Here is a 20,779-nt window from a genome sequence, read left to right as displayed (position 1 = left end):
ATAAATTCAGGAAACACTGGTAGTATTATAGCTTACTGTAGACCAAGTACCTTTATAGCATATGTTGTACATCGTAATTCAGCATAAAATCAACTCTACACCATATGAATACTGCACTTCATAGCTTAAGATTAAGCAAGCAGCTGTACGTCACAAGAATAAAACAACAGCAAAAAAAGTAAATGCAGCAATGCAGATAATTTTTTCTTGTTATGTATAGCCAAATAAACATTTATTTCCTAGCAGCAAAACTATCTTATTTCAGATCTCTTAAAACAAGAATACTGAAAATATGTTCTTAGAGTTGTCAAATATCAATAAAAGAGTAGAACCTTAGGCTATCACTTTTGGCTGAAACTCTTTTATGCCTAGTTTTCACTAGTTTTTTGGCTTTTATTGAGGGGACAGGAAAACAAAATCAGAAGTCTTCCATGGGAAAAGAAAGGGAAGGGGGAAGATAGTAACTCATTAATTCTAATATCAACAGCACAGTTTAGCAGATTAGTAATAATATTTGTTTACTGCCTGATTTCTCCGGTCTACTTTAAATCTTAAACACTTCCATGCCAGAAGAATTCTCTAAATTTTCAGCCTTTGAGTTATTGCTGCTAGTTTGAAGGCTGTGTTTGAGCTTTTGATAGAACTTTGATTCAAGAAATCGTGGATAAGAATCCCTTTCCATGTGCATGTAAATTATTTTCTGTGCTTCATCAAAACAAGACTCTGTTGGCTCCTGCATATTCCTTATAATTGCTTTCCTTGCAGGACTGTCAATGTTAATCTGGAACAGAAAACAACATTATTGAAGTACTATTGCAAAGAAGGGGTGAGGAAGACTGAATTTGGGGGACCTGTGCTGAATGCCTTTTTATTTATATAATTTTATATACCATCTAATCTAAAATCAGCACCTAAGCAAAAACATTTATTCTAGCAGAGTGGATTTCTCTTTATAATACCAGAAAACCCCATCTTATTAGTTGACCAATTTGCTCTTCTTTTGGTGTTTGATTTGGTAAGATGTGTTAGTGGCTGAATGGGAGCTTGGTCCTTTGGGGACAAGAAGCCTGGGAGATGTCTGAATTACCCAGTCTGTAGCACATCCTTAATGGAAAAGCCAGTTTAATCCTAACTATTGTCATCAGTAGAGGTCAAGAGCAGTGGTAAAGTCACTACTGCTGGGCCATACGTCAAGTATGGGCCCAAGACTTCAAATCTTAGGGAGGTTAAGCGATATATGTTTGATTTACTCTTTACTTCTAGAAAGATTAAGAACATGCGTACAATTTAAGCAGAGAAAGAAGTCCTGCGGATGTGGTTTGCATGGAGCAGCTGCAGTGAAAGGCGTAGCTGAAAGGTGCTGACATCCAACTCCCTGTTTCTTTTGCTAAGAAATGTTCCTAGAGCTACGATTAGATCCCTGAAGAGGAAGCCTGACTTTTGATTTCTAATGAGTCCGGGTGCCTGAAGGTGGACCATAAAGGTGAAAACCAATTGCTAAAATTATTATGATCTCTGAGATGAGATAAAACTGAGCCCATATATCAGCCTTGTTTAGGAAAAAATTTTGATTCCTAGAGCTCTTCTGCTGCAATCCAGGGTTTGTAGTATATAAATTGAAGCTCTGTGGGTGTAGTAGAAAGGCTTAGTGATGGGAAAATATACCAGCTAAAATGGGAACTTTTGATAATGCATTAGCTCATGAATAATTACACTGCTTTTTATCAGCTTGACTTTGATTGTTAGTGTTGAGAAGAGAGGTCTAAAGATGTGAAGTTAGTGCTCATATCTTTCACGTGTAGGGATCTTGCTCTTCCAGAGGAGTCATTTGAGTTGCACCTTTTTAAATGGTGCTGAAATTTGAATATAAACTGTGTTTAAAATCCTCATGAGCATCTGCCTTTTAAGAGTGGTACCTAGTTCTTGTGTTAATAGTGAGTATCAAGAAAATGTGAAATCAATGTGTCCTGAAGACCTTGAAACCAATAGCAAGATTCAAATACATAATATTTTAGAAAAAGATTAGACTGCCTATTTTTAACTGTCCTGATTTAAGCTCTTACTTTGATTAATGAATTTGTGGTTGGCAATACTGACGTTTCTCTTCTGGAAATGCAAGTGTCTTGCTGAGTTTCCTATAGCTGCACATGCTAAAAATAAAATAAATCAGAAAAAGACTGAAAAATGCATTGTCTTTCCAATTGGCATTTAAAACCAACAGAGGGAACTTTCAAATTTCCTCAAGTTTTGGATTAGTGGGAGTGGTTTCGTCATTTAAAGCAACAACTGCTCTCTGCCAACATTTGGGAATCCAGCTGAGTTGGTTTTGGCTTGCCTGTCGGTGTCTACAGGGAGGCTGCGTTTTGAGATTCTGTGATAGTTTTATTGTTATGCATAAATCGGAAAATAATCTAGCCTGATTTTTCAGTTATGTCAGTCTGCCAGAGGCAGCAGCAGTAAAAGCCAGTATTAGCTTATTTTTGCAAGGAGAGTAATAAGCAGGGATAGTTAAAGGTCATAGAGCATGACTGGCTAAGCAGGAGTGACTCATTTTTTGTATAGCCACTTATCAGGGGGAAAAAAAAAATCACACTCAAATATTTTACATACAAATCTCCTTTGTTTTCCCTAAATCTTGTGCTGCTGGAAGAAGAAAAGAATTAATCTATCTTGGAACCTTTCTTTTAGCACATTTTACAAAGTGGACAGGACTGCGTAGAGGGGTTTTTTTTGTTTATATTCACACTTGCAAAGACTAGAGTAATGCATGTAGCAATTCTCAATGACTTCTGATTCAGATCCTAAAATGAATAGAACAGACCCAAGAACTTGGTTCTTAATATAGTTGTGCCTTTTGCTTGTATCCTTGGCAGATAGAGTTGAAAGATTTGCCAATAGACAAGATGTGAGGGCAGATATTAAAGTTCTGGGTGCAAAAGAGTTTGGGGAGGATAAGTAGCAACAGTTTTCACTCCCTTTAATAGAAGAGCTGCTAGACATTTGTTGCTTTTTGTTAGCTACCATTACACATCAGGCATTTCTATTAGAGGAAATAAAGAGCTCATGTTATTGTATGTCACCTCATTGGGAGCATCGGGTTGAATGTAACTTGTAAAAAGCTTCCTGGCCACAGAAATCCTTTTCCTCTGTGATGTGATCTTCTTATAAGCTTCACAAGCAAGCCAGAATTCTATGTTTTCATCACTGTGCTCTGTCTTCAAGTAGATCTTGTAGATCATAGGCCCATCTGTAAATATTTCAGAAGCCAATTTTATATATACCATGTATATATGCATTACCTTTAGAGTACTTTGAAGACAATAGGGACACTTACAAGGCAGTATAATTCTTGATTGTAGACCTGTAAATATTCTTATTAGATTATGTCAAAGTGGGGAATTAAACACACTGACTCACCCTGGAGCCCTGCACTTCAACACTGTATTTTCCTGCAGGTGCAGAGCTCTCTTTACCTCAGTGGCATTTCACTGTGCAGGGACAAAGCACTGAAAACTTTGTTCTTCCTGGTCTCTGAGAACACTATCAAACATATCCAAAGACTGACAAGTATTTTTTTTAATTCCAGTTCTAGTTTTGTACACAAGATATCTAAGTATTATCAAATAATCATGATCTGAGTAAAAAAATAAGACCACCTTGGTGTAAAAATTTTGGGGAAAAATTGCTGTAATTGAGTGAAGTAAAGCCGTTAAAAGAATACTCCGTTCAGCAAATAAGTAGTTCTATGCCTGAGGACATCTTTGAAGCACCTGGCAATGGAGTTTGACAGCAGCTATCAGTGGGATCTTGGTAAAGACTAAATTCCTGAGGCTGCCTTTTGTTATGCCATTAGACTTGTTTTGTACAGGATTAGGTGGTAGAGTAGCTAAAATGCCTCTAGCCACAAGAACAATTATGAGGCTATAGTCGTGCTAGCACTTGAGCAGGAATGGTGTTTGCAGTTGTAAAATGTACTTTCAGAGTAAAACTGAAGACGGGCAAATACTTTGCCTACCTTTTATACAGAGCTAGAAACCCATTGGCTTTAGAGTTTCTGGCTTTTCATGTGGGTACATCTTTGCACTTTCCAATGTCATTAAGGATTTAAATGAATTCAAAATTAATGAATAGTGCCATCTAAGTGCTAAATTTATTTTTGCTGTGATGCATGGTAAGCATGTCACAAAGTTGCTTTTCATTAGTTGCATATAAGACAGCATATGTTATACTTCATGACTGTATTGATTTTTCTTCATGGGAACTTTTTTCAGTAATCTGGGATGCAAACATACAATTACTTACATTTACTTGTTATCAGGTTTTCAAAAGACTGGGACCATTGTAGCACTTCCTCCAAAGAAACTCTTTGGAAAAAAAAAAAAAAAAAAAAAAAACCAGGAGGAGATTATTGTAAGATTAGCTGTGGTTCAAAGTAGAAAAAATTAAATGAAATTTACATTATTGAAAATCTGTCCCCTAACTTAAATAAGATCTATATGAAACTTGCATTTAAAAAGGTTTTACTGTGTGTGCTACATCTTCTGCTTACTATGCTGAAGTAAATATTCTTCTTGCTGTAATAAACATGGTAGTGTCTTAAGAGGGAAGTGTATAATTCCTTTGGAAATGGCATTAATTTATTTAAATTGTGCTTAGGAGAAGCACAAGGAAAGTAATAGCTTTCTAGATAGCAACTTCTTTGGGACGGGATGTTTATATTTTGTAGCAAAGTCTTTAAGGGCTCAAGATCTTATTGTAATATTTAAAGGCTTTTAACATCTAAGTTGACTTATCAGCAGAGAGCTGAATATAAGCTCTGAACATGAGGTAAATACTAAAAGGTTAATACAGTTGTAGCTGTAAGGGACTTCCATCTCTCTCCAGTGTTTACAATGCAGAATGACACATTAGTAATAATCTAGACAATTCTTGTAGGTGACTAAAGTCAGATTTTTCTTTGATGCATGCTATTCGTAAGCAATAATGTCATAAGTTCGTAAGAGTCTCTTGTCTAATTCTGGGAAAGACTATGGAAGTAGTGAGCTGAGAGACTAAACAATTTAAGAAAAAACAAATGTTTGAGGGCCAATAGCTCCATTTAAGTGGATGTAGCTCCATTTATACCAACTGATTGTTAAGCTTTGCAGTTACAGGACATCAATGCTGGTAACTTGGAATAAGTGCTTATGCTTATATTAGTGGAAGAAAACATAAGGGATATATTCCAGTGGGTGCTTTCCATTATGTGTCAGCCAAACTTGGGAGGAGATCCCTTCTCATTGAGTGTTTTGTTTTCATAGGAGCTACAGTGTTGACATCAGCTACTTAGTATAATTTTTTTTAAAAAAAAATTTAAATTAAAAGCAAAATTGGCTTTGGTATGGGTGCTGCATGATGCCTCATAGGTTTCTGTTGTACAACAGCCGTTAGTAACCTTGTAGCTTTTTAATTAGTGATCACCCCTATATTTTTTAACTTGATATAATTCTCTCTTTCTCTGAAAGAGTACGTGCTGTGACAGTGATTATTTTGTCAGGCTTTCCTGATCAGTCTGACATGATCAGAGAAATATATAGTAATGGAAATTTTACCACTATCAAATTGTGGTGTCAGTAACCCTCTAGTAACTCTTGCCAGTAAAAGATACATTCCCCCCCCCCCCCCCTTTCCCCTGCCCCTCCTTTTCATGAGCTACTGGCCTCCTCTCTGTATGAAATCATGAAGCATGTGGTTCCAGGAAGGAGAATTTCTAGTCCTTTGAATTCCTTTTTTCTTTAAGAGCTGCTTGAGTCATATTCACTGTTACTGACGCAGTTAATTTTTCACCTCTGTCAGCAACAGCACTTGTATATAGAACGAGTGACAATCTTGTCTGTGTCACTGAGCACCATCAGTAGGGCCATTTCTGATTATTTATCTTTAGGATTAATATGTGAAGCAGAATGAATGGTGCCTGATGGGGCAGCTGACACAGAGTAAAACCTTTTTGCCTTCTTTCTTTCCTTTTAAAATCAGGAAAATATGAAACGCAGTAAGGGAAATGTGAAGATGAGTTATTAAGATCTGTATTAATGCTACTTTCATAGCTGTTGTGCTGACAGAAAACTTCTTGCTTCAGTAATATACAATGTGATTGAATTTGCTGAAGAACATATATTACACTGAAAAAAACCTGAATATTCTCCAAAAATAACTAAGGCTTTATAGGTGGGACTCCAAAGTTTAAATTGGAAAACGCTGTTGTAGTGTCTTGTGGGAGGGGCTTCCCCGGCCACTGCTGTGTGGGAGAGAAGTCCTTGTCCAGGATGCACTTTTGGAAATGCTCTCTGGATTTCTGACACTTCACCTCACCCAAATGGCAGTTTCAGGTGTCATCAGACACACCTCAGTATTACTATGAAGGACACATTTTTCTCTAATCAATAAATCAATACCATGTATGATCTGATACCAGTTGGCAGGAATGATGGAGGGAAGCATTTCATGTTCCTGATGCAACATGCTGACCAAAGTTTTGGCTATGGTTGGCCTCCACTGAGGTTGGTGGCAGCTGAGGACTTGCAGGAGGCACTTGGCCATGTCCCCTGTCCACCACATGTGTATGCAACCTTCGCCAACAGTCTGAATTCTTTTAAAGGATTGACCCAAAACATTGGGTTTACAAACTCTTCACAGGCCCAAATCAGGATTTAATCCAGGGATTAGTTTAGGCCTATGCCTAGGTAATATAAAAGAAGTTCCTGCTGGGAGATACCCTCCTTCCGCTAGAGAAATGACAGCTTATGCTTCATGTACTGTAAAGGAATTGGCTATGTGAAGGTGGTCAGCTGGGACAGTTGTGAAGATGTTGCACGCTTTTGCGTGATTTTAAGCTTGCAATGAAAACTTCCACTCTGAATTTTGGTATTTTTGTGTCTCATACTCAGACAGTTGCATGTACTGCAGAACATAAGAATCTTATTTTTACTTACTTAGAACTGATCCCATTTTCTTCTGGTCTGCATATTCTGCAAAGCCAGCAAGTATTTGGACTCATTCTCCTAAACATGGAAAATACGTGAGTTTTGAACCTGTTGTGCTCAGTCCTGACTATCTTAATTTTCACTTATAATTCAGTCTCCATATAACAGTGCTACTAGTTCTATCAGGATTCTTATTTTATGCATCTAATCTTTATCTATGAGTCATGGCTGAAGCACTAGACCAAAATATATTTTTGTAACATGCAAGAACTTAAAAATAAAAATCAAGCAACCCAATGGATACATCTTAGGGAAAAATAGAAGTGTTAATAATTCTCCCTCTTTGCTGCTTCAATTGTGAAAAGAGATTACAAGTTTGAGCCTGACCCGAAGCAGAAGGAAACTGTGAATCTTTTTCCCTGGAAGTTCAGTGTGACCTGGATCAGGGATGAGAGCTCAGTGTAAACTCAACAATGCTGAGTAACTTAAATGTCTGAGATTAGCATTGATATTTGTCCAGCAAATACCTCAAAGTCAATAAAAATTAGTATTGAACTTGCTTTTGTGTAGAGATGATATCCATAAGAAAGGGCATAATTTTTTATTAGGAATGAGGAGGTCAAGAATGTTTGTCTAAAACCCAAAATTTTTTAAAAATAAACCTGGGGACCTGAAGTATGTTTATTTCTTCTCCTTTGGGTTTCAAGAGATGCCAAATTGTTTGCAAATTTTACATGGGACAGTGGATAAGTTTGTCTAGATCTGTCTGAAATCAAAACAATAGTCTTATATGTTATTTATTAAAACTCACTTTTTTTTTTCAGGTTTGGGTTTGACTGGCACATACTATTCCTACAACCAACTATTCTTTCAAACTGAAACACACAATAAAACACAAAACAAGGCTGTATCTCCCAGCATTCTGAACCTGTGAAATTAATCCATTTACCCTTAGTCTTATTTTCCTTGTTTCCCTGACTTCTATATCCAATTCTACATTATACAAGAGTCTTAGTAGATTTCCTACAGGATATAGAAACTTCATAACTCTGACTGCTATTCTGCAACTTTTGCCACTCATGCTCCCTGCAGCCCTGTAGGATTGCCGGTGGCCATCATCCATTTCCTACTTTTGTGGAATTCTCTGAACTGCACTTTGGTTTCTTTATGATTTCCTCTGCGCTTGCCTCTTCATTTCACTAGTATTTACTCGTCTCGCCCTCTGTCTAAAAGCAATCTCTAAAAACTACAAAATATTCCATATTTAAGATAAAGTTTTATGTTTAAATTTGGCATATGGTTATCGCTTATCACCTTATTTTGGACTATTTTACCCAATACCCTCTCTTTTGGATGTTTTTGTGTTGTGATCGTTAGTCTTCTACTCATTGAAATATAAAAATAATACAGCCTTTGTGGCTTTTTTGAAACCTGAACAGGCTAATAGGGGTTGCCTACTATACAGAAACACTCAAGAAACATTAGGTAAAGCAATATTCAGTAATCTAGTTTGGCTACTTCCGTCTAAATTCAGTGTCAATCAGTAATTTTTTTTCTTCAGGTGATTGCTGCGTGAAGTCACATTTGTATAAGGAAGTGTTATTGTTCTGAGGAACCATTTTAATTTGAGTTAGAGACTTTAAGCAAATATTGTTCCCCGGGGCTCACTGAGTACACACATTTGCCAAGCATACATCCAGGGCTTCATGGTTCTCTCTTCTTTTTATATTAGAAACATTTCCTAATAGACCGAGGAACAGAGCATACTGATCTTATCTTTTTTCAGTGCTTCTTTGGAATGTCTTCTTTCCACTGAAGCATAGTCTATGCTTCATTAGTCTAATGTTGCTTGTTTCTGCTGGCAACAGTCTTAGTCCTAAAATAAGATGGGAATAGTACACAAAGCTACAACATGCCCTTGAGAAAATCGTGTCAGTTTTGAACTGACTAATCTTCGTTAGTGCAGCCTGTCACCTACATTAGTGCCCTATCTTATGTTGTTAATTCTAGCCCATCTACATCTTAACTACTTTATACAGCTTTGCAGTGTTCAGCTAATTAGATTTGGATCATGGGAGCTGTTTTCACCTGATACAAATAAATAAGATGTAGTATCCTTTTTGTTTGTTCATTATGAGGTTTTATTGCAATAAGGCCACAAGTTCTTTAATGTGTGTAGGATCTGCACTTTCTGCAGGTCTTGTAGTCAAAAAGAAAGTCACATGGTTGCAACACTTTCGAGAAGGAATTGCCTGTCTGATGATGAGTGAATCTAAGTCCAGAAGTTATGCACATCTGTAAAAGAAATAGGCAGTACGGATCTGGAAATGACTGTGTAACTGGTATTATATTTTATATTGGAAAAATATTAGGAAAAATGCTTTGGTAGATCAAAGAACAAGATCTTTGTTTTCAAACTACAACATATATTTTGATTTTTCAGCACCCCTATGCTGTGCCTGTGAATCTGTACCTAACGTCACCGTATTTAGGACACAACATAGGTTTCAGCAGAGCCTTCAGAGAGAAATCACTATATAAAAGCTCTAATTAATTGCCTTCTGTAATATCAATCAGCTTAGTTTGTACTAAGAGTATTACACAAAATATTCATATATAAATAAGGATAAAGTTGTTCATACATCAGAAACATTTCTAAAATGAATCTTTGCTGTTCTGAGAACTTTTACATGCCAAGAGGAACAGAGGTGTTTCCCTGCCTATGCTATACTTTTCTGTTAATATTTTGAAATATAAAACCTCATACTTACAGAAACTCTTCTTGAATCGTTTCCCTTGGTTAAAAGATTTCATTTAGTAGTTGCATTTGTAGGGATAATTTTCCAAATTCCTTGACCTGTTTTTTTGCTTCATTTTCTTTTCAGTGTAGATCTTACTACCCTTTGGTTGTGTCTATGCTGCTGATGTTAGTGCCTGACTCCTTTCTTATACTTACCATAGACAAACAGTGGCTGTGGTTTCTACCAGGAAAAGCTCAGTTGGACTCTGATGCACCACTGATAGCTCTGAAATTATCTTGACATCTCTACTGATCAGCTGAAATGAAACGAAATGAAGCTCTGTTTTACTCCATTGAAGTCTTGCATGTATTGTCCAAGTTTTGTGACTAATATTTTCCATCCCTTTATCAAAGTTCTTTATATGAAACTTAAAGTCCATGTTGAAATGATATGAAAGGCAAAAGTACCCTTGTGCTAAAACCAAATTTCATCCTCTTACAGGCAGCATTATAAAGCAAGTACTTTGGATTGCTGTGGGAAAGCTTATATTTTCTGCTCTGACCCATTAGTGTGAGGCTCCTCTGTGCTTCTAACTGGTCAACTTGGTATTGCACGCTACCTGAGTGATGTTAGAGCAGAACTTTCTTTTATCAGGTCCTCTGTCATTTTTCTCATAGCCATTGCCTGGGTTATGGACTAATTTTAAATTGAGACTCAAGTTACCTACATTTCACTTATTCTTCTCTAGCTAAGTGTTTCAAAGCAGCTGTGCAGTGCAATAGCACTGAATTTGCTCTGTTCGTGCTGGCGGTAGGCTTGTTTGTAGTGATGCTGGGGCTCTGGGAGGAAGCAGTAGCTCAACTAGTTGTTGTAAGTCACAGGGAGGTTGTGTGTGTGTGTAATCTTTCTAGAGGGCTTTCTGTCCTTTCTGGGGGTAGTTGTGAGTCGTGATCTCTGGGGATTTGCCAGTGTCTACAAGGCACAGACTGACTGTGTCAGGAGGGAAAGGCTGTTCCTCTCCCTGCTCCATCTGACAGCCCAGCTGTGTGCAGTATCTCTTTCAATCTTATCTGTTTTGACTCATCTTTCTTTTTCCCTTACAAAGCCTCCTTGGCAAAGCATGAACTGTGTAGTATTTGAACTGAAATTGAAGTTTGAGCCTACAGTAATATAGTACACTCATTTATGTTATTGCAGCTCACCCTACTGGTACACAGGCCTAATGTAGAAGGATGTGCATCCATTTTCCAACATGTGTGATTCTCCTAGGGAGAAAATGTGTATGGTGTGCACACCTACAGCAGAATCTGGTGTCTGAGCAGGGCAGCATAAGAGCCTGCCTGTAAAGAGCTCACCATGGGACCTGGCCTGTGCTTATGGAAAGGGAGGGACAAATATCACAATGTCACCTGTTTTCTTTAATCTTTTTTTTTTTTTGTATTCTTCATACCTTCACACAAAGTTTTGGAGTATTTTCTTCCATTTCTTTACTAGGAATGGGCTGGGGCAAATATATATGTAATGTAACTTGAGTTGATTATTCAAATAATCACAACACTGAGATGATCCAACTTTCTTACAAGCCTCCTCAAAAATAATACTTCTAATGCCTGCACATACAGGCAGTTATATACTAAAAGAATCTGAAGGAGGTAACTTTGGGCCTGAACTTTACAAGCTAAAAGTGGCTATGAAGAATCTTACTTGTAGAACCACTTAAATTTAAAAAATAAAAGCACTATATGAATAAATGTGACTCTAAAGAAGTTACATAATGAAAATAGCAATTAGGTTCATAGTCTCCATTAGTGATGTGAACCAATATGTAACAATTTAATTTACATATATTTTGTAAAAACCTTGTGTGTATACCTATTGTACAAATGCAAGTTCTTTTGCAAAAGCTTAAGTATATCTTCTTTCTGCATTAAATTTTATTGCCATTAAAGGACAGTTCATTGAAAATTTTCGTATTAAAATGAATGATAATGAACTATTTAGGGCTTTTGTTTTCTCATCAACCGATGTGCACTATTGGGACACTGTATATGAGATCATCTCTTTGTCAATTTAAATTGTGCAGTAATTATCAGTAACCTGTGACTTTGTGCTAAAATATTTTCACTTACATATTACAGATATTAAAAAATACTGTAATATTGCTTAAAATTGAAATAAACTTATTTTGAGTTTTTTTCATAAGTTTTTTTTATTAAGCTGAAAAAAATACTTCTCCAGATATCCTCTTGACTTGTACAGTGGGAGGACATTTAGGTGCAGGATTTGTTGTTTATTTCATGTCTGCAGTTCTCTTATATCATTGACTATGCTCTAAAGCACTATTTGAAATTTAATGGGTATCTGCAGGCACTTAGGAATACCTGAGTGCCTTAGCATTGGGTGGTTGATTTGCTGGCGTATCTGTTCTTGAATCAGTGCAGAGGAACGGTAAAACCAGAAAATCTGGCTGTCTGGGAAGCCCTCAAAGACTGAGGGACCCTGAAAGGCTGTGGATAGGTTCCTGCCTGCCATCACTATGCCTCCCAGCCACTGAGGACTCTTCTTCCTCACAACAAGGACTGCTATCGTTCAAGCTTGTTGCTAGTTCATTAAACTTGTTGCAAATACCATTTTACAACTTGTTTCTCTGAGTCGGCTGCTTTTCACTACCATTCTTTCATAGCTTGATACCCAGAACATTACCTTTCTACTTCCCTTTCCAGAATATTTAAAGCATATAGGAGTGGAAGGTTTAGTCATTAACCAAGTATGCTGCTTCATTGAGAAATTATGGGATCGAACCTAAATCATACCCTTATTACATAGATATTCCACTAGATGTCATCTGGTATCACCCTGAAGAAGGTAGTATAACTTCTATGTATGTCGGTTCAAACTGTGGTCTCCTGAGGGTGGATGTGGGTGCAGGCTCTGGGGAAACTCTCTGAAGTTGTACTGTAATGAGTGGTCTCTTCCAGCCTGAAAGAGTTCCCTTGCCCAAGTGAGACACTGAGATTGAACAGATAAGAGGCATATGTTGAACAAGTTTGTTAACGTGGCCACTGATATGGCCTTGTTCCTTTGAATTCCTTATCTTGTTTCATGTACGGGTGCAGAATAACTTTAGTGTCGTGATGGCATGTGCTAGTAGGAATCAGTTATTGCTTGGTTCATTCAGCAGTTGAGCTGGACATGCTTTTCTGAAAGAAGATGATAAGGAAAGTTGAAAAGCTGAAGTATCAAAGTGGAGGAAATGGCTATATCATAACAGAGCTGCTGAATTTGACAGTTTTTCTGGCCTGTTCTGTCTAAGGATTAACTATCAATTGCAAACTAGTTTAGACAATATATGTTGATCATCTTGATTGCACAATTTTTTCTTATCAGCGAGGTTAATGCTCCCAGATGAGTCCTTGCTCGTGTTTCCTTTTCTGCTTGCCTGTGTTCACTTACCTAGTAGCATCTTTGTTAATTCTCAGGCCTTCTCTTTTTCTCTTGCCTTTATATTCATTCTTTCCTATTTGTGTTTCTATTTTAATGCTCTTCTGCTCAATAAACATCTCACCCACCTACATCTGTTTCACACTAATGAACATGGAAGTACTATCTGTCTCATTCTCTGTGTTATACCCATTTTTTCCATCTACCCACATACTCCTTTGCTTTCATACAGCTACCCTTTCTCCCATAGTACACCCACACACTGGCATTCATGAATGTAAGAACACCGCTTGCTGTGGCTTGCCTGGTACTCGCATTCCTGATGCCATGTCTTACAAGAGCATGTAAATAGGAGCACTGAGAATATGCCTAAAGATCTAGGGCCACTCACAGGAAATGCAGTAAAATATTAAAAGGCCTTTGTTAACCCTAAGGAGAACACAAAGTATATATTCTGATCTAGGTGCTTCTCATCTGCATTGCTGTCTGAGTGGGCGTAGTAGAGAAATAACGGATCAACATTCTTGCTTTTCACTTAGGACAGCCATTGAGGTTTCCAGAAGACAGTCCTGTTTCTCTGGTTGCATCTTAGTTGGAGGCACTGATAAGGTTCTGTTTGGGAGCTTGCTTGCTATATAATTGAAAATACCCTCAAGAAATTTTAGGTTCAGTGTGCAGCAAAGATCTGATCACAGGGCAACAGGGAACAGTATTCACAGGTTCAGCTCCTTATTGTAGGCCACAACAACCAAAAAACTGCAGCTATACAGATGATGAAGTGGTTTCTGTTTCTGGTAGAAGCAGGCACGAAATCAGTAGTCGCTGATTTCAAGACTTTGAATAGTTTCTATATTCAGGGCTTCAGGTTTTATTGATAAGGTTGGACAAATACTATGTTGCAACTTGTTTCTGCAAACCCTATCATTAATCATCTGCTGAGGGAAAAGAGACTGAAGTCTAGATAGCACTTCTGAAAACCTTAACCTCAGTCGTACACTATGACCTTTCTCTTCCCTTTTTCTTCCTAAAAGCCGTGATGTCATTGGGTGAACCTGATATTCTGCAGCCATCAAAACAGAAAAGGAAATCATGTGACTGGAAGCTTGGACTAGTTTTTACATGAACTTTCAACCCTCCCATTCAAACAGGCTTCAGAGAGGTGGGTACTGTGGTTTGGGTACAAAGCATTGTGTGTCCTTAGCTTTCTGTCAGACTCTGCATATGTGCTTGTACCAAAGTGCAGCAGTAAACAAGGCTACTTACTTACACTTCCTGTCAGTGTACTCATTTTGAGGATGCCAGTTTGTTTAGTGTGAAGTTATTGATTACAGTTTAGTCCAAGCTGGTCAGAATATTTGATTGTGTTAGTCCAGGGCCCCTTATCCTCCAGATGTTTGTTCCAGCGCATGAACAGTTCCTGGCTGGACTTTGGGCTTTGTTTGAACATCCTGAACGCTTTCAGTTTCCTCAAACTGGCATGAACAAGTATGTTGTCTTGCTCAAATTCTATAGCAAATTCTATTCAATAGCAAGCTTCTTCTCTGTCTCTAAAGCTGGATTCTTGACCTTCATGGTTGACAAACCATTTGCTACAGTAAATATAGTACAGACTTTTTCCATAAGTGGTGTGAAATTCATGGGTTACTAAGTTATTACTGTTACGCAAAGAGCATTTCTTTTGTTTTATTTTTAAAGGCTATCCTGTAATAGCAGAAGCTCTCTGACTACAGTAACTTGAAAAAAAAACTCAACAAAACTCCTTGTGACTCAAGTGATGTCATTTGTAGTCAGTTGTGCTGTCACTTTAGTACTTTGGCTGTATAATAAACTTTGAAGAGAAGCATTGCTAATCTGCTCTGTTTCTCCCTGCACACAAGTCAAGAGTGATCCTGAAAGGTTTACATTTCTGCATTTCATTTTTTACTCAAGCTATTTTTAATTTTATGAAGTGAAAGGGATCACGTGAAACCTGGTCACCAAACTAGTTTAGATCAGTGTTTTAAGGTTGTGTGGTGCCTAGGCTGTTTGAAGAAACTGAGGTGCTCAGTAGAATTTAAATGTTGATGGTCTTTGGGGTCTTTCAAGAGAGTACTTTCTGGAACTGTTTTGAGAAATGAGGGGGAATGAGTTTATTTCCAAAATAAGCACATCAGTTCTTGCTTGATATAAAACTCCTTTTTGTCACTAAAACCTTTGAGGCTGTGTATATCCAAACAAAGCCAGGGGATAACTTTGACTCCTCTCTGACTTTGTTTCTGAGGATCCAATGAATGTTAAGCAAGAACTTGTTTTACAATTTCTGCCTGTACTTAATGACTAAAGACTTAATTTCAAAAGCTTCATTTATAGATATTACATTCTCTGATACAGTCAACCCATGTCTGTGAATGGAAGATGATAACATCTAATTTTTCCATCTATTGTCATCTATTTTTGCTGTTCAAGCTCATTTCACAACCCTAAAGGAGATGACATCTGGAAAGCCTGTTCCTTCAGAGTGTGGGCAGGGATGGGTGACACTTAAGGCTCTAAGGTGATGAATTTGTACTACTCATCAACATTTCAGCTTTAATTTCCTTCCTGCTTCACTGTGCATAATGATAGAATGTTTCTACTAACAGACTTTTGCAGATGTTTTTTTCAGTATATGGGAGAGAATGGTACTATGTTACACCATATTTTTAGTTCTATTTCAGATAATATTAGAAATATCTATTTCATGGAATACATTTAGAGAAGGTGTTTCAAATTTTGGAGGTTAAAATTAGTCATCTAAATTCACATTCAAGGTCTGCTGGACTCTTGAGTCCTCCTATAAAGAAAACTTCTCTCTGCCACAGGGAGAATTTAATTAATTCCAAAAAGTATACCTGAAGATGGTACAATGATTTTTATGCTGAAACTCTGACAAACAATGAAAATGTTTCCTTCGGAGTAGGGTAGAAAACTTAAAGAAAAGTCTGTGTTACCAATGTCAAGTTGTAAAGCTGCTTCATGTACTGCATTCTGTTTTCCTATACTGATCTGTAGCTGATGACCAATCTTACTCAACCAATTTTCTTAGAGACCGTGAATGGAACAGCAAATTTCCATTCTCTTAGGGTGTATTTTCACCCAGGGCAAGTCCTGCCTGACCAGCTTAGTGGTCTTCTATGATCTATGACTATATCAGTGGACAAAGGAGAGCTACGGATGTCGTCTATCTGGACTTCTGTAAGGCCTTTGACACAGTCCACCACAAGATCCTTCTCTCTAAATTGGAGAGATATGGATTTGATGGGTAGACTTTTTGGTGGATGAGGAATTGGTTGCTGGATGGTCACATCCAGAGTAGTGGTCAATGGCTCAATGTCCAGATAGAAAACAGTGAGGAGCAGTGTCCCTCAGGGATCCGTGTTGGAACAAGTACTATTCAATATATTCATCAACAACACAGACAGTGGCATCGAGTGCACCCTCAGCAGGTTTGCAGACAACATCAAGCTGAGTGGTGCAGTTGACTCAGCTGAGGGACTGGAAGCCATCCAGAGGGACCTGGACAAGCTCGAGAAGTGGGCCTGGGTGAACCTCTTGAGGTTCAACAGGGCCAAGTGCAGGGTCCTGGGGGATGAAGGCAGCCCTGAGGAGAAGGACTTTGGGATATTGGTGGATGAAAAGCTGGACATGAGCTGGCAATGTATGTTTGCAGCCCAGAAGGCCAACCGTATGCTGGGCTGCATCAAAAGAAGTGTGGCTATCAGATCAAGGGAGGTGATTCTGCTCCTCTACTCCACTCTGGTGAGACCTCACCTGGAGTACTGCATCCAGCTTTCCCCAGTAGAGGAAAGACATGGACCTGCTGGAGCAAGTTCAGGGGAAAGCCACAAAAATTATGAGAGGGCTGAAGCACCTCTCCTGTGAAGGCAAGCTCAGAGGGTTGGGGTGGTTCAGCCTCGAGAAGAGGCGGCTCTGGACAGACCTTATTGCAGCCTTCCAGTACATAAAGGGGATTTATAAGTAGTGGGGAAACTAAGAAACATGAGGACAGACTTTTTAGTAGGGCCTGTAGTGATAGGACAATGGGAACTGGTTTTAAACTAAAAGAGAGTAGATTTCGACTAGATCTAAGGAGGAAATTTTCTACAATGAGGGTGGTGAAACACTGGAACAGGTTGCCCAGAGAGGTGGTAGGTGCCCCATCCCTGGAAACATTCATGTTGGACAGGACTCTGAGCAACCTGGACTAGTTGAAGACTAGATGACCTGTAAAAGTCCCTTCCAGCCCAAGCTATTCCATGATTTTATGTGTTGGTTTTTTTTTTCCAAAAAAGGTAAAGCTAAATCTACTTAAAAAAAAAATAGAATAAACTGTTTGACATACATATTAAGTATTTTAATGTGTTGGATCATAGTCAGAGCCTGATTGTTCTGGAAAGTTTTAGCAGTTAACTGATAATTAGCTCAGTCCAGCATATGTTGAAAAAGGACAAATGCCCCCAATTGCCCATTAATTTATTTACAATATAGTAAATAGCCTGTGTTCACAAGTTTCTCTTTTGAGTATAGGAAGTTTCCAAAGAGGCACGCTTTCCGTACTGATGTGTAACATGTCCTATTTCGGAAGAGTCTGGCATGCTGGGCAGGGCACAACCCACAGCTGTGAAACCAGTCTGCAGTACTGAGGCTATTTGTGTGCATGGGTTGTGGGGAGGAGGAGGTGAGTGGGAAATCACAAATGAACTTGATATGGTGCCTGCACCTTGTAAATGAACCGAGGGTCACAGAAAATACCGCGTCTTTAATCCCTTTGATCTGGATGTTCTCCTGTTTTTCTGGGTCCAAAGAACCTCCATTTTGGCAATATTTCAAAAAAATTCACTGTGAAATAAATGTTATATGCTGCATTTTGAAAAATAGATTTTGAAGAAATAATAAAAATACCTATCTCTGGACTCTTTTAAAGCATGTAAATATTAAGTGTCTTAAAATACTGTAAAAATTGTTTCAGTTGTACCATTGAACTATTACTCATAGCTTTTTCCTTTTATGAAGTAGATTAATATGGATGGCACTATAAATTGCAATAAAATGCTTCCAGATCACTTGGATCTTGTTTAAACCACCAGCTTTGTATAGCCCTGCTACAGCAACAGATGTATAATACTAGGCTTACAACAGCACCTCAGAGGCAGCTCTGAATTTCTCTACGCTGTTTATTGCTTGGTGAAACATGATCATGTTACCAGGGATGCTGGAGTGGGCTGGAATATCTCTGGAGTTAACAACCTGGGTGATTGACCTTTCAGACTCCTACTGCAAATGAGGTGAAAGACAGAAATATACCAAAGCTGGGTTGTAAGGAGCAGAATAGTTTCTTTTGGAAAAAAAACTTTCTGTTCTCACAATGTACCAAATCATGAACCAGGGAAAGATCCTTTGGAGAAGAGTGAAAAGTCTCTTCATCTTCCTGGCTCAAATATTCTGGTCAATACTAATTCTGCGTACTACAAGTGGTTGGTGTGCTCCCTGAGAGCTGTGTTAGTCTCTTCTATGGATGGGTTTAGCTTATTTTTAGAGGGCTCTAACCAGCATGTTATAGTGTCACGCTTTCCCGTTAGGGCAGACCCAGCGACTCTTTGGAGGATGCCAGGGTGCAGGGTGCCAGGCAGTGTGTGAATACAGCTGTGGTGGTTGCACTCAGCCTGTAGTGAAATGATTTTCTCTACCTGATGCAAAGTCACGGGGCAGTGGGCACAGGCGGCAATGTTGGCTATACCTTTTGAAGTGAGCAGTGACTGCTGCAGCACCCAAACCCATGGCACAACTCCAGAGTCTGCCTTCTTTCCATTATATCCACCTCTGAGACCTATATTGAGTTGGAAACACTTATCTACCTCTTACACCACGCAGCAGTCTCCCCAACAGCAGATGAAATGGCTTCTGATGAAGTCTTCTCTGGCACCAATAAACCATTAAAAAAACCGCTAAACCTTAACTAGCCATATTATGAAATACGATTTGAGTCAGAAATTTCATACAGGTGTTTGGTTAAATCATGGCAAAATTGTGAAACTGCAGGGGAGTAAATGAAGACTGAGCCCACGCTAATTTAAGGAATTTACAGTCAAAAGAATAATGCTACTTGAAGGCAGTGTCTGTTTAGAGGGTAGCTGATATTTCATAATTCTCTTTTGTCTTCTATGAAGTCGAAGCTGTGGAAATGATGATGTTTGGTCCATGTTAACTGTGTCAGAACAAACATGAGAATGCCTCTTGTGTGGCAGGCATAGGTGTTATTCCTACTTCACAGGAATTAGATTTATTCGTACCGATCCTGGAAAATTAATTCATGTAAGAGAGCCAACTGGAGACTGGTATACTTTGTTTCAGGAGCATTAAGGCTCCTGAAAATCAGAGGCTCCACCAGGTATACATATTTAACAAAAGGAAAGTAATACTGTAAGACCAGATTCTTTTGTTTTGCATTTGGCATTGAAAGTAGGAAGATGTGTTTGCAGTGGCTTCCAGCTACAACAGTATGTGATGGTGAAAGTTGGCAGCAGTTGCTACTTAGCTATCTATGTTCCTTCCAGCAGAGTTTTGCTTCTAATGCTGAAGATTGGGACCTCCAAGGGAGGACAAAATGTCCCCAAAGGGTGGCAGTATGAACACGTTCTGCTCTCCCAATGAGATGACGTCTGTGGGTTTACAGCTTCTCCATTTGGTACGGAATAATGGAGTGTGCCTGACTAAGATCCTGTTGTTTTGGAAAATGGAAAATCTGCAAGGGTGAGATAAAATCTTGTATTGCCACCCATGTGATAACCGTGTCTCATGATGGTAACTCACCAAGACCAAGGCACACTTTGATTTATCTTCATTTTGAAATCTAGTGTTAATGTCTTAAATACTTCAGATTTGGTCATGCTCGTGTTCGTAGTTACATAGTTCAAGCATAATTGCAACTTTTCTTATTTAATTTCCTTCTCGTCATTACCCACTCTGCTATAGGCTACTCATAACATAGCAAATTTTAGAGTAATTTAATACAACACTTGCAGTGGAATTAAATGACCTATGATGCTAGTATTGGTATTGTAAATTAGAGTCTGGATCTCATTGAGATTTGGTTGAGTAGTACCAGTATCACAAGGAATGTGACTGCTTAGTGAGTCTCTCCAGTTTCTGCCTCCTGACGTAAGTAAGTGTGGCTGATCTGCTGTGCTCAACAGATCCTCAGTATCAAAGTGGATTGAACTGTGGGATCAGTGATTAAAAATGTTTCCGATATTTCAGATTTGACTCCAGTGCTGGTAGCTGGGGTAGTGTCAAAAATAGGAAGAAAATTTAGACCTGCTTCTCTTTTTCATTCATGGTTGTGTGTTGTTTGTTTGTGTTTGTTTTTTTCCTTCTTGGGGGCCGTGAGGATGGGCCTATGTAGGTCAGGATCACCTACTCCAGATAACTAAGATTATGGTTGTGTAAAATGAGTAAGAAAAGAGAAAAGGTGGTGTGGGGAAAATTAATATCTGGATAAGGAGATGGGAAGTAGTGGCAAAGTGAGACAGGAGAGAACCATATGTTTCAGTACTTCAGTAATCATGGTGGGAAGATCACTTAAGATGTAAAATGACCATAAAACTTCATTTTTAAGTA

The 20,779-nt window shown here is 38.4% G+C and overlaps 1 protein-coding gene across 1 annotated transcript; it reads right to left on the bottom strand.

Annotated features, from left to right (window-relative positions):
* Positions 1-544: 544 nt before the first annotated feature.
* On the bottom strand, positions 545-7,440 carry RGS13 (regulator of G protein signaling 13). Its single transcript, XM_074151777.1, has 5 exons — positions 7,400-7,440; positions 6,972-7,040; positions 4,303-4,364; positions 3,081-3,247; positions 545-781 (listed from the first exon to the last, which is right to left on the bottom strand). The coding sequence occupies exons 2-5, from the start codon at positions 7,034-7,036 to the stop codon at positions 545-547; spliced, it is 531 nt and encodes a 176-aa protein (XP_074007878.1). The 5' UTR covers positions 7,037-7,040; positions 7,400-7,440.
* Between the last annotated feature and the right edge of the window lie 13,339 nt (positions 7,441-20,779).

Source organism: Numenius arquata, chromosome 8 (genome assembly GCF_964106895.1).
Source record: "Numenius arquata chromosome 8, bNumArq3.hap1.1, whole genome shotgun sequence".
NCBI lineage: Eukaryota > Metazoa > Chordata > Aves > Charadriiformes > Scolopacidae > Numenius > Numenius arquata.
This window is presented reverse-complemented; position numbering and strand designations above follow the sequence as displayed.

Coding starts and splice junctions, on each gene's coding strand:
- RGS13 (XM_074151777.1), bottom strand. CDS start 7,036: ATGAGTCCAAATACTTGCTGGCTTTGCAGAATATGCAGACCAGAAGAA. Junction 3,248..4,302: donor AAACCTGATAACAAGTAAAT/GTAAGTAATTGT, acceptor AAATATTTACAG/ATGGGCCTATGATCTACAAG. Junction 782..3,080: donor AACCCGATGCTCCCAATGAG/GTGACATACAAT, acceptor TTTCTGTTCCAG/ATTAACATTGACAGTCCTGC.